Consider the following 14,793-nt stretch of genomic DNA (forward strand, 5'->3'; position numbering starts at 1 on the left):
TTACGTGAATACATTTGTAACATGATTCCTGGAAGTGAAATTACTGTGATGACAGATGTGCTTCAACCAAGATTTTGAAAACTGTCAGATTGCTTTTCAAAAAGATCCTTAAATGGTATTTCTATTTGCAACCTTTTGAGAAAGTGCCATACAGCCTTGCCTCCATTTTACACTACCACCAACAGTGAATAAGGGTTCCAGTTTCTCCACAACCTCGCCAGCATTTGTTGTTTGCTGCTTTGTTAAATTTTGCTATTCTTACTGGGATGAGATGATATATCATAGTTGTTTTGATTTGCATCTTAGAGCTAGGGATTTTGAACATTTCTTCATGTGCTTGTTAGCCATCTGAATGTCTTCTTTGGTGAAGTGTCTGTTCATATCCTGTGCCCATTTTTCAACTGGATTATTTACCTTTATCTTGTTGTGGTGCTCAAGTATTTAATAAATTCTAGATCTAAGTCCTTTGTCTGACATGTCATTGCCAAACATTTTTTCCCAATATATGGCTTCCCTTTTTATGCTGTTGGAGAATTTTTTGGATGTGCACAGGGATTTGATTCTTACAAGGTCCCATTCATCTATTTTATCCTTTTTCTGGTTGTATATTTTCCAGGATGCTTGGAAGACTGTGTTGTGAATTAGGACTTCTAGGATTCTTCCAAGCTTTTTTTAAATGAAGTTTATAGTCCTTGGTTTTAGTACTAGGTCCATAATCTGCTTTTGGTTTTTGTATATGGAGTGAGGTCTAGATCTTGCTTGAATTTTCTGCAGACAGTTTTCCAATTTTGCCAACACCATTTGTTAAAAAGGCTGTCATTTCCCCACTTGACTGATTTCATCTCCTTGTCAAAAGTCAGTTGATCATAGGTAGATGGGCTGATTTCTGGATTCTCAATTCTATTCCATTGATCTATGTGTCTGTCCTTGTAGTTCCACTTCTGGGAATTTACCCTAAAGAAACCATAACCACCACCCAAGCAGATACATGCAAACCCATGTTTATTGAGGCTTTGTCTGCAATAGCAAAGAGCTGGAAACAACCCAAGTGCCCATCAATAAATGAATGGATAGAGAGGCTCTGGTATATTCACACAATGGAATACTAGGCAGCACTGAAAAACAAGGAACTCATGAAATACTATGCTAAGTGGATGACCCTTGAGGACATTGGCTGAGTGAAATACCTCAGTCACAAAAGGACAAATATTGCATAGGGCCACTATTGTAAAATAGGACTGACACTGGGATTGAGGGAAGACGGAGAAGAAGGGGAGAAATGATGTATACTGCATTGCTACAGAGGGAGAAAACTATTTAAAAGGGATATTTGATTAGGTATTATTGTCATGACAGGAGTCCAGAATGAAGCCTGCACAATGCAGTGGGCTTGGGGAGAAGGATTGCAGAGCAATGAAAGAGTTTTTTCTTTTACTCATAAAGGAGAAAAGTGAATTGGGGGTGAGGGGGTGGGCAGGGAGAAAAGTGTAACAATGAATGACTGGAAACCCTAAGTCACTGTAAACTTCCATTCAAATTAATTAAAACAAAACAGAAAAGATCCTTAAGACTTCAGCCAACGATCCAGGAACTTGCCCACTAATACACACTGGTTAAATTATTCTTTGCATCCATGTAAATGTTCTGATAGTCTAAGAAAATGCATCCTTATATTATTTTATTAGTTTATTGATCAATTACGGGACTTAAATATCTTTTATAATGTTACTAGAAATTGAAATTTTTTTTTCTATGTACTGCCTGTTTATATAACTTGTCATTTGGGGAGGTTTATTTGTAGTTACTGTTGGAGTTATCTATACATTAAAAGTTAGTAATACTATATCAAATTTTCTAATATTTTATTTGGTAGTTTGTCTTTTTCTGAGGCTTTATGGTATCTGTTATTGTGTATAAATTTTTAACTTCTGTACAGATATTTTTTTACAAATTCTTGTCATTAAAGGGCATTTTCCTGGGGTGTAGCTTGCATCAACTTTTATAATAAATAAAAGGAGAGAGACGTGAACGAAGAGGGACCTGACTACCATTAATAAAGAAGAGCTGGGAGGCAGAATGGCACTTTCTCAAAAAGTTAGATATAGAAATCCTATTTGACCCATCTATCCCACTACTGAGAGTATATCCTAAAGAAACCAGAGCCATGATGCAGACAGATGCACGCACACTCATGTTTATGGCGGCATTATTCAAAATGGCAGACAGAAGCAGCCCAACTGTTCATCAACAAATGAATGTATAGTAAAGACTGTAATACAACAAAATATATGCAGCCTGATAAACAATGAACTTTTAAAATACCACACAATATAGATGAATCTGGAAGACATAATGCTGAGTAAAATATCTTAGTCACAAAAGAAATATTATTGCAGAGGACTATTGTTACTGTGTTGTTTTCGTTGTTATGTGGTGTTGAGTTGCCTGTGACTCATAATGACTCCACAGAAATAGCTCTCAACCCTACCCTACCTATCCTGAGCCAAGCTCACTACCTCTGACACACCTCCTCCCATTACCTCAATCAGAGTCAATCCACCTCATTTAGGGTCTTCCTTTCCTACCCTGTCTCTCCAAGCATGATGTCCTTCTCCAAGGACAGGTCCCTCCTGCACTGTCCTAAGTATACCAGACAGAGCTTGCCAAAATCCTTGCCTCCAAGGAAAAATTTGGTTTCACCCTCTCCAAGACAGACCTGTTTGTTTTCCTGGCAGTCCATGATATGTTCAAGACTTTTCACCAGCACCACAACTCAAAGGCAAAGATTCTTCTTCTGTCATCCTTAGTCACTGGACTGTTATGAAAAATAAGATAGACATGGGAGTGGGAAGAGTAAGAAAAGAATGGTTAGATAACATGCACTACACTGAAATGGGAAAAGGAAGAGACTATCTGAGGAGAACGGATTATTAGACATTGTGTGTCAATTGACAATCTGGAAAGTATGTATTACAAAGTGAATTGGGGGAGGGATGAGGAAGGAAAACGTGTATCAGTGAATGAATGGCAATCCATCCTTTCTACAAACTTACACTAAAATTATCATTTAAAAAAGAAACACTGAGAGCAGACTACAGCCTTTCAATATGGGGCTCATATATGGAGAACCTCCTAGACCCAGGGAAAGACTTAGGCCAAGATATATAGAGATTTCCAAAGAAGGCTGGGCTCATAAATGTTACAAGAATCTTCCCCAAGAGACAACAAAGTCTTCCACTATAGCTGACACTCTAGATTCAGACTTTTAGTTTCTTAAAGTGTGAAAAAAAATGATTGTTTAAACCACCCATTTATGATATTTCTTAATAGCAGCACTAGATAGCTAAGGAACTATGTAATTACCAAACATGGTAAATTAATATTCTGAGTTATTGTACATTTGATGCCATTTGTGTGTAATCCATCTATGAAAGGACTGATTCACTCTTACAGAAAGAACTTCACCTTGGCTTCTACTTTAATACCATCTCCATAAGGAATTCTCCATCATCTGGTCAAACCTCACTTCTTCCCATCCTGTTGCCTTGCTTTATTTATCTTTATAGTAATACTTCTACCTGGAAAATTCTACTACATACTTATTTATGTCTGTCTCACTATAAAACCTGGACCTTTATCTTGTTCACTACAGTTATCTCAAGCATATAAAACTTAGGCACTTGAAAATATTTTAAATAATTTTAAATACTGGAGTTAAATTAGTACAATCAAGTTAAAACCATGAATATTAGATGTGCTAGAAACGACAACTTATTGCCCTAATAGCCTTTCCACTTAGTCCAGTTAAGCACGTAAAAGAAGGTATTAAAGAACGTTGATTGATGAAGTAATTCACATTTCTTGAGAATTAGAAAACCTTATCCCAAAAATGTTTTAGGTTTGTTGCCAATGTACTCAACTGATGGCACTTAACAGCCACACCCTAAAAACCAAACTACCGAATTTATTAATTTTGTTGTTATAGTTTAACTCATTACTGGGGGTTTACTAAATACATTAAAGCGTATGTATGTAAAAGAACAAATCAACCATTAAGAAATGATGTGATGTGAGTATATTGACTCAAAAGATTACTGGCAGGGAAAGAAAGGAAAGAAATGATTCTTCTAATTTCATACAAAGCCATTATCTATGCACATATATGATGTTCTTATTAGGTGCCATCGACTCTGACTCATAGCATTTCTGTGAACAGCAGATCTAAACCTTGTCCTATCTTCACACCTCTCACATATTTGAGCCCACGGCTATAGACACTGTCAATTCATCTGGTTTAAGGTTTTCTCATTCATTCTCTTCCATTTCCAAGTATGATATCCCTCTCCAATTAAGTCTCTCCTAGCAATACGACGAAAGCGAGACTAAATTTTATCATCGTTGCCTCCAAGAAGCACTCTGGCCGCACTTTCAAGATATACTTGTTCATTCTTTTGGCAGTCTATGGGCTATTCAGCACTCTTTTTTCAATAACATAACTCAAAGGCATCTATTCTTCTGTTACCCTTATTCACTGTTCAGCTGTCAGCTGCACAGCAAGTGTTTGAAAATAAGGTGCACCTCAGGCTTCAAACTGACTTCACTGGTCATCAATAATTTGGACAGCTTACTGACTAATGTGATACTGGTTTTTCTCTGTAATTTTCTTAATCACTAAAATTCTTAGGTAAAAACAAAAATGTGTTTCAGACAATTGTGCTAATGTATGACAGTGGTTTTGTACTCAGCATCCATTCCAGACCCCTCCCTCCGTAGTATGCCTCCCATTGCGGCAAAGTTTTTAGAAAACTAAAAATTGGCTTTATCCTGGCAACGCTATATACAATAGATTAAAGCCCTGATTCTGTGTCTCTTCACCATCACTGCTGTACTTAAGTCCATTGCTGTAATCATTGCTTCAACCCATCCTACTGAGGGTCGTTTTCTTTCAGTGGCCCCCTACTTTTCTTAAGCCTTTACCAAAGACTAGCCCCTCCTCATAACACGCCCAAAATATGTAGAAGTCTTACTACCCTTGCTCCTAAAGAGCACTGTGGCTGCACTTCTAACAGATTCCTCCCCACCGCCTCCACCCTTTTTGCATTCCATAGTATGTACATTCAATATTCAGTGCAGTGGCTTCAGCAGAACTTTTAGACCAAGAAGCAAAACTGCGATGATTTCTGAAAGAGTAGTTAAGTACCATCAAGTTGGAATCAACTCATATCTCACCCTCCAGTGGGTCCTCAAAAGGAGATGGATGGCCCATTTTTCTCCCATTAAGCAGGTAGCAGAATGTAACCACCTGCCTTTAGGCTGGCAGTGCAACTCCTTACCAGTAAGACAAAAAAGCTCTCTTTTTGAAATAATAGGCCCTTAAAACACCAATGAACAGCAAAAAACCAAAATCATTAAATACATTGAAATGTTAATGCTGTCATCTTGGTCATTTATTAAAATGTTTTTAACTTATTCATTTTCTCTTTTTTTTTTTTTTTTAAGAAAGAAACTCTAAGAGTCTTACCCTCCCCCAAATAAAATCCTCCTACTGGAAAGAAAACAATCATTTCTGAATACATTCAGAATGTTGCAAGCAAATATGAAAACTAGAGGCATCAATGCGTTAATTTTTATCTAACACAATATACACAGGAGTACACACCACTCCCTCAAACAGAGCATCCCAAGTATCCATGGTTTAAGCTCCCACAACAAAATGTTTATTCTAATAGCACAGTCAAGTTGGCTGCAATCAGCTTGTAAAAAGGCAACGATTGTGGAAACTAAACATATGAGGTGAGACTAGCCAGTGCGTCAGCTGTTGGCAAGCTTTAGTTGTTTATAATGGTACAAGTGTATCCTTTAGAACTGAGGCATGAAACAGAATGAAAATATCTTCACCTACCATCATTGAGATTTTAGGAAAGGAAAAGTGAAATAAAGGAGACTTCAAATTTTTTATTTTAATCTTTCCACATATTATTCTGTTTAGAGTTGCTTTTTAGTCCTTTATTTTCTACCCACCAGCTTTGAGTTGAGATCTATTCAAGAGTCAGTAACAACTTTCATATCTTACTTTTAAACTGGCAATATGTCAGACCCAGACAAGGATGTCATTTTCAGTTCACGAGCAATGTATCACAATGCATTTGCAATCCTCAAAGCAGCTGGGGATAAACTATAAACTATGGAAATATCAAGAATTATTAAAATTGTATGCACAAGAAAAAACTATATCCTTATTAGGGCACTATGGAAGCCTAATGGGAACGAACTGCACTGCCAACCCAAAGACAACATGCCTCAAATCCACAAGTTTCTCTGAGGTAGAAAGATGGGCAATCTCCTCCCCTGCAATTTACTGCCTCTGAAAACCTTCTGGAGGGTCAGCTATTCGTCAGATCCAAATCAACGGTACATAACTAACCTTTATTATCACAATTGATTTAATAAGCTATTTCTAAAATATCAAGCTGTGATATTTTTCTTTTACCAGCAGTGTCCATCAAACAGTAGGCTCTTCATTTTGAAGTACTCTAGATCTTTTCTTTCATAGTTAATGCTTTTTCTGACCTAAGAAATCTTTCCCTACCTCCAATGCACAAAGATACTCTCCAGTATTTTCCTTCAAGAAGTTTTATAATTTCACTACATTTAGGTCCATGATCCAACTCAAATCTTTTCTATACATAATAAGGGGTTTTTCTCCCTTCCCCCACCCCAATATGGGTATTGAATTGACTTCATTTGTCCCACTTTTCTCCCTTGTAGAAGTTGCCACACTGAAAATCAAGTTAACTGTACTTGATTAGATTAACTTCTGAGCTCGTACATTAACCATATTAAGGCTCTTCCTTCCAGCCCATTGCTTTGCTTACTGATACTTATGCTAGCCCATGGAGTCTTAAATGCTAGATACTACTTACTCTTACTCCTTGAACTGCATAACAAAATGTAAACTTCTGTAAAAGAAGACATACAAATCACAACAAGTTAAAGGATCAAAGTGCAATTCTCATGAAACTATCTTTTAAAATTTATATCAGAACTTTGAAAAGACTCCACAACTACTACTGAAAGTAGAGCAAAATAACATTCCAAGCATCTGAAAAAAAAAGGGGGGGGGAGAGAAATTCTCCATTATTTGCAGCTGAAATTCAGTAAATAGGGAAAACATGTCACTAATTTTCCACTCAACTTCCAAATAGATTCTTTTCATATTAGTTCTAAGTTACCATCACCACAATATATTAAGTTTTAAAAGAACCCTTTAAAAATTCTTGTTTCGAGGCTGGAAGATGAGGAAATGTCTAACTTTTTCCCAAATGTTAAAAACTCATGGGGCTAGTGCAGGAAAAAAGTGATAATTTCCTTTATGTAAAGAAGTTTCAGAAAATTTCCCTTAAGGTTTGATTTGGAAAAGAATATTAGTACTAATAAAAAAATACTGTTTGGTTTTGTTTTTGTTCTGTTTTTAATAAAAGGCAGGCAACTCCTTAAGACACTAATAAACATCAGTGTGAGAAAATTGTACACTACTCTGGGGAAATGACAGGTTGTGCTAATTGTATTTAAATTGAGATAGAATGAGACCCTCCTCCTTTTACAAAGCAAACTGTATGGACAGTCGAACCTCCAAACAACTTTCCACAAAGATGCTGCTTTAACAGCTTGAAAAATATTGCAAAACTAAGAATTATACTAAACTCTTTTAGATTTGTATTCTCAACCTGATATCTTGTTTTGAAACATAATAGTCATACTTTCCAGAAATAGTTCTATAATTAATAAATAAATAACCCCCAACACTTTGAGAAATTTTGCTAAAATAAAATCATGATGTTTATTACCATTTCTATTTGCAACAGGAAAAGCACTAGAAATTACACTGTGTCCTTTTCAAATGCACGGCATCAAAATCATAATTTCTCAAGTAATTGGTTATAGAAAATAAAATTCAGCTTTAAAATCCTAATATAACATTTAATACCACAGGCAGAGAAAATGTGGGAGATTTTTCTCCTCCATTAATAATAAGAAACCAGAAAACCAGTTTAAGTGATATCTAAAATTTATAAATTTTCAGTATGTATAAGCAATAAAGGATCAAAAGATTAATTAGAACAATTATGGGAAGAAAATACTAATTGTGTCTCTCCCAGGCTTCATTACAGTTAATTAAAATACCAGAGAATCAACAGGAATTCTCAGATACAATGTTGAATAACAGAATTGGGGCAAGCAATTCTTAGCCATCATTTTTATTTAATATACTCTACATGCACATGATGCAGGTAGGAAAAAGTTTATGAATTCATGCATTAAAGACAAGACAGACTGGTGCTACTGCCAAACGTGCACTGGGCCAATTAGGATGTTGCTCAAAGTTTCTCATTGTTTCCAGGAAATTAAGTGCAGAAGCAGAAACGTGTACTCATTCCCAAAGCAAGGTCTTCAGTTGGTTTCCTGAGCTTTCTTGGCATTCTGTTTTTCTTTGGCCTAGAAATTAAAGACAATATTTTACAAAATTTTAAAGTCTGTTTTAGATGCTATTATTAATCTAAAATGTGTCTAATCATTTTCAAGTTGAAAAATCTTTAAAGAAATCTAGGGAGCTACTGTATTCTACAAGGAGCATTTCAAAGAACTTCAGTATTTTTTTCCATACAATGTATCCATGTAAATAATATGTACATCCAACAAACAGCTGGTTTGAACAGGTCAAAATCATGATAACATACGTGTTATTAGTGTTAAAACATAGTATTCCTCGATAATTAAACAGCTGTCCTCTTCCCTCAAAAACAAAGTTTGCAGTTCTTCCTTATTTGGGGTTGGAATATATAATTAAAATTGCAATTAAGTATTTTTTAAAAACCATAATTACTCAATTTCATAAAGTCAGATTTACTCATGAGTGTTCAAAAAATATATTTATATTATATGTGCCCATTTCTCATTGAAGTAAAGTTTATAAAACATTTTCATTTCTGTATATTAGAGTTAGGATTAAATATTAGTTTAATATAACAGTGGTACTAAAGGATTACACATCTTTTTGTATCAATAAACTTTATTAATGATTTTTTTTTATTTTATTTTGATGGCTATATACAGAACACAAAGAGAGTTTCAGTGGCCTAGTGGTAAGGAGTTGTGTTCGCAACCCAGATGTGCACAGTAGGAATCCACCAGCTGCTTTGTGAGAGAAAGGATGGCAATCTCCTCTCTTGCAATTAACTGCCTCTGAAAACCACCTGGAGAATCAGCTATAGGTCAATTCTGACTCAAGTGGACAGTACATCCTAACAACATAAACATATACATAACAAAACAACAAAACTCAAACTCATTGTTGTAAGTTGGTTCTAACAGTCTTGTCAGATTTCTAAGCTTGTAAATATTAACAAGAGGATAATGCCCATCTTTTACTCAAGAAGCAACTAGTACATCTGAACCACTGGTTAGCAGTAAAACTTCCTACAGACTACGCCACCAAGAGCTCTTACACTATCTCAATTCCAGCATGGGCATTTCAGTGATATTGATTACCCAATCAACACATTATGTGAGTTTCTGTTTTCAGTGCTGAATTCACTTCTTCTAGGAATATACCTAGGTCTGGAATTGCTGTGTGCTACGGTAATCCAATGTTTATGATTTTACATTCCTGTCAGAAATGAAGGAAAGTTCTAGTCAACAACCTTGTCAACGTCTGCTCTTTCCTATTTTTTTTTTTAAATTACTGCCATTCTAATAGGGGCAAGGTGGTATCTCATTGCAACTTTGTTATGCATTTTCTAAGACAAATTCCATTGAACAACTTTTCATATTTTAAAAAAACTCACTGTCGTCAGAATCAACTTATAGCTGACCCTCCAGCAGGTTCTCGAGGCTGTAAATCTCATGGAAGGAGAATACCCCTCTTTCTCTCTCAAGCAGTTGGTGGATAAGAACCCCTAGTCACTAACTAGACCACCAGTGTCTTTTCATATACAGATAGTCTATTTTTTATTAAATAAAGTCCTTTGATGCACAAAAGCATTCATTACTATGAGGTCCCATTTAACTCTTTTGTCTTTTGCCACTTATGCATTTTATTTAAAATTAGTCCTGCAGCTATGTCTTAATATTTTCTTTTTAAGGGTTTGGTTTTATGAAAAGTAGAAAATATCTATTTTCAAATTTTACCAAGAAATTTGCTTTCTTTTTTAAAAACTTTTGGTCCTTTTCCTTGGTCTTATTTCATACTGTTTTTATACATTATATCATTTGAACCTCATAAAAATTATTCCAGTTTTAATGCAGTAATTATAATTTTACTCTTTCCCAGATGAAGAAATCAATCCTCCCAAATAATACTAAATTTGATCAAAGTCATGTGCAGTTAATAAATAGTAAAACTTCAATTAGAGGTCAAAAGATGCATGTCCTGGCGTGTGTCCCTCAATATATGTAAAAATAACCTTCGAATGCAGCCCAAGTTGGTAAAATGGCAGAGTTCCTAAATTTCTACAAAATCCCCAGATGATGCCAATTCTGTTGGTCCTTGGACCATATTTTGAGAAGAAAGATTTCGAGTACTAGACTAAAATGTTCTTACCATTAGGCCACGTGAATCAGAACGAAGTCAAGAAACTAGACTTTTGCTATCATTCTTTTTAAAAAATAATCTTGCTTCAGTTAGAAAAGGCTAGTATCAATCACCACAATTCTTTTTTTTTTTTTTTTTAATATTGTACTGGGCAATATAACTGCTATATAGTAGCATAATAAAATTGACTACTGTACCTTAAGAGTTAATAAATTTAAGAGCAAATGTGTAAATAATACGAACTGCTTGAAAATGTGTATTTAGTATGTCTACAATTTCTTACAAATTAATATAAAAGAACTTTGTTTTAAAATAATAAAAATTCCATTTTATTTCAACCATAATTGATAGAAAGTATGTATTTCTTCACTGATATAGATAGATATAATGGAATAATAAACAAGAATATATTTATTAATTTCCAATATAAACATGACAGGACACTAGAATGATCCAAGGCATAGCATTCATACAAGTATGAATCTGTACAATTCAAGTTAAAATTAAGAGTTAAATAATTATGCTCATTATTGAGTACTTATCGTGCATTTTATAAATTATTTCATCTCATCCTCAAGAACATGAAATACATGATTCTCAGTTTACAGATGAGAAAGTGGAGGCTGCTGGAAAGTAAGAGAAAGTGGTGGCTGCTGGAAAGTAAATAGCTTACCTAAAAGTGACACCTAGTAATACAGTGTATCTATGATTAAAATCTAGAGCCAGTGGTCTGTTGTCTTTATTTCAAGAGTGAGAGATACTGTATTTTGTAAAAGCATAGAAAAAACACACACTGAAAAAAATACTTTTTTCCTGATATATACCAATAAGTTGTTAAATTATTGACTCCAGTTCAGTAAGACTGTAATCACAGATCCAATGTACATATTTTGTGCATATTTGAATCACTGTATTCCCTTAGGCGAGTCAAAGACTTCACCTTTCATTTTTCTGTAAAATGAAATTATTTCCATGGTTTAAATGCATCCGTGTCATCACAAAATGTAGGCTACTATTCAACTACTCAGAAATCTGATGCTCGGCAGGCTTGGCACTTGGCACTACATCTGCAGCAGCTACATTTTTACTGCTTTGTTCCTTCTACTCTTGTTATCGTATTATCTCTTAGAATATTAAAATACTCCCATTTTAGACTATTCCTGGGATTTTCTTAGATGTATTACTATAACACTGTTAAAACAACTATCATTATTAAAGCCCTCCCTATAATATAAAACTATAAAGCCTAATCTTAATATTTATATACTTTCTAGCAGTTTTTCAATTGGCTTTATAATCTAACATGTAGATTTATCAGCAGAAAACAAGTATGATGCTGTTGCCTATGGACTGTCGAGTTGATCCTCCAGTGGGTTTTCAGAGGCAGTAAATTGCATATGAGGAGAATGCCCATCTTTCTTTCTCCCGGGGAGCAGCTCGCAGATGGGAACCTTTGGGTTAGCAGCACAACTCATTACCACTAAAGCCACTGGAGCTCACTACAAATACGGTAATTTATCTATTTTTCAAAATAAAATTAATAAACACAAACTGTAAAAAATAGTATGGTTACCTATTTTTCAAAATAAGATTAATAAAAACAAACCTGTGTTATTTGTACAGATTAAACACTTAATTTCAACCAAAGTATTAAAAAATTTTGTGGATATGAAATTTTAAGTGACTAAAGCTTTGGTGACATAGTCCATAGAGTTGCTCAGCTAACCCAAAAGGCGGTGCCTTTCTGGCAGTTAGAATCCACCAGAAGCTCTTTAGGGGAAACATGGGAAGTCTCTTCCTGTGTTATTTACAGCCTCACAAAAACCCATTGAAGGGTCAACTGTAAGTTGGTTAAAATTTGACAACAAAGAGTATTAGTACAAGTAAAATTACTTAGTCCTTGGGTGGTGTAAAAGTTTCATTTCTGAACTACTAATCTAAAGGTTGGCAGTTCAAACTCAGAGATGTCTTAGAAGTAAGGTCTGATAACCAAGGTCATCATAAGCCTCACACACATGGGGTCATCATGAGTAAAAACTGATTCAATGGCAAATAAAAACAATACAAAGCTATTATGTCCCTGGGTAATGTAAATGGTTAATGAATTTGGCCATTAGCAAGTGTATTGGATTTTGGTGGGGGTCCAACCAACAGCACTTCAGAAAACAGGCCTGGTGATCTACTGCTGAAAATCAATCACTAAATATCTATAAAGAGCACAGTTCTGTCCTGACACACATGGGGTCAGGTGTAACAGATCAGTACATAGCACTGTTTGCTGATCTGGAGGAAAATTAGCTGTTCTGTATGCACTTAAACCCCTCCCTGACTTTCCTGATCCAGTATAACAGATTCCGCACATACAAAATAAATAAGCCTATTTCAATAAGGTTTACATAATATTATTAATTAAAGAACCAACTTTAAAAAACATGCAAAAGCTAGGTCACCAACTACCATCTTAATAAAATGAACGCAAATAACAGCCCAAATTGTTGTTCTGCTAGGCATTCATAGACTGCCACCTTGTGTCCAAACTATATTCTTCCTAACAACATTCTCAAAAAAATCTAGAACTATAACCAAGTCAAACCCACTGCCAATGCAGCGGATTCCAACTCGGGGACCTGTAGGACAGAGTGAATTTGCCATAGGGTTTCCAAGCTGTGATCTTTATGAAAGCAGACTAGCTCATCTTTCTCTTGGGGAACAGTTGGTGGATTTGAACTACTGGACTTTTGCTTAGCTGCTGAATGTTTTGACCAGTGTCATAGCTCAAATAAGAGTGTACAAAAGAGAAATTTTCAAAGATCAAGATTTATAAATTTACAATTTCTCCAAAGACATTTTTCTGGTCCCTAACATTTATTTATATGTAAAACCTGGTATGGAAAGTCAGATGATTTAGTACTATTTTATATTATTATTATTTTATATATGTTAAATTAAAAAATCGTTTATATCATACAAACACCATCATGTCTAGGTACTCTGTTAAATAAGCACTCCAAGAACCATCAGATATTAAATGTTCACCTAAACTTAAAAATTGGTTTCTCGCCTTCCGCTGCGGCAGCCATCGACGTGCAGCAGCCATGGCAGTGCGCTACCCTATGGCCGTGGGCCTCAACAAGGGCCACAAAGTCAACAAGAACGTAAGCCAGCCGAGGCACAGCCGCCGCCGCGGGCGCCTCACCAAGCACACCAAGTTCGTGCGGGACATGATCCGGGAGGTGTGTGGCTTCGCACCCTATGAGCGACACGCCATGGAGCTGCTCAAGGTCTCCAAGGACAAGCGGACCCTCAAGTTCATCAAGAAAAGGGTGGGGACACACATCTGCGCCAAGAGGAAGCGAGAAGAACTCAGCAATGTCCTGGCCGCCATGGGGAAGGCAGCTGCCAAGAAGGACTGAATGTGCCCCACTGTCCCCCAAAGCCCATCTGATGTATTAAAGTGTAACCAACCAAAAAAAAAAAAAATTGGTTTCTCATTTTGGTCTTCTTATAAATTATTATCCTAAAAGAAAAATTTATGTGGCAAAGAAAACATTAAATAGTCTGATACAATTTTTGCATTTAATACTGAGTCAGGGGTATAACCTACATCTGGATGTGGGTATTAAAACATACAATAATTTCATTAACTCATATCAAATTTTAAAAAATGAGATAAAACAGCTATTTAAAAATGTATCTTTGTCACAACAACGGTCTTTGTTTCAGAACTCTCTGGTTCTTTGGTGGTAAGTATTTGTTCTGTCAATGTGAAGGTACACATTCAAATCTACCAGATGCTCCATGAGAGAAAGATGGGCAGTCTTCTCTCAAGCAATTTGAAAACGCATTGGAGGATCAGCTATGAGTTGGTTTCAACTAAACAGTACATAACAAGAATTACTGGGGTGGGGTCCTGGGCGGGGAGAGAAGTGCAGCAATGAATGCATGGAAATCCAAAATCTCTGTAAATGCTCATTAAAATTATTTTTTAAAAAAAAATAATTAGTATATGGTTATATCTCATTATACATTTATTTTGTATTTCTCTAATTATTAACAAATTAAATGTCTTTATGCTCATTGGTTATCTGTAAATCTTGTCTGATAAAGTTTCTTTTTAAATCTATTTTAATATTTAAAAAAACATATTTGTTACATATTTTGGGCAAAAGTCCTTCATCAGATACATGATTAAACATTATTTT

General features: G+C 35.3%; 1 protein-coding gene across 2 annotated transcripts in view; it reads right to left on the reverse strand.

Moving 5' to 3' along the window:
- Nucleotides 1-8,144: 8,144 nt before the first annotated feature.
- Nucleotides 8,145-14,793, reverse strand: part of UCHL5 (ubiquitin carboxyl-terminal hydrolase L5) — a 48,781-nt gene continuing 42,132 nt past the window's right edge. For both annotated transcript variants that reach the window (XM_006889519.1, XM_006889518.1), the window contains exon 11: nucleotides 8,145-8,496. In XM_006889519.1, the coding sequence (XP_006889581.1) occupies nucleotides 8,452-8,496 (45 nt within the window). In that variant the 3' untranslated portion in view covers nucleotides 8,145-8,451. The remainder of the gene's footprint in view (nucleotides 8,497-14,793) is intronic.

This window comes from Elephantulus edwardii, unplaced genomic scaffold (assembly GCF_000299155.1).
Source record: "Elephantulus edwardii isolate Elephantulus edwardi_28Jun2011 unplaced genomic scaffold, EleEdw1.0 scaffold00078, whole genome shotgun sequence".
Classification (NCBI taxonomy): Eukaryota; Metazoa; Chordata; class Mammalia; order Macroscelidea; family Macroscelididae; genus Elephantulus; species Elephantulus edwardii.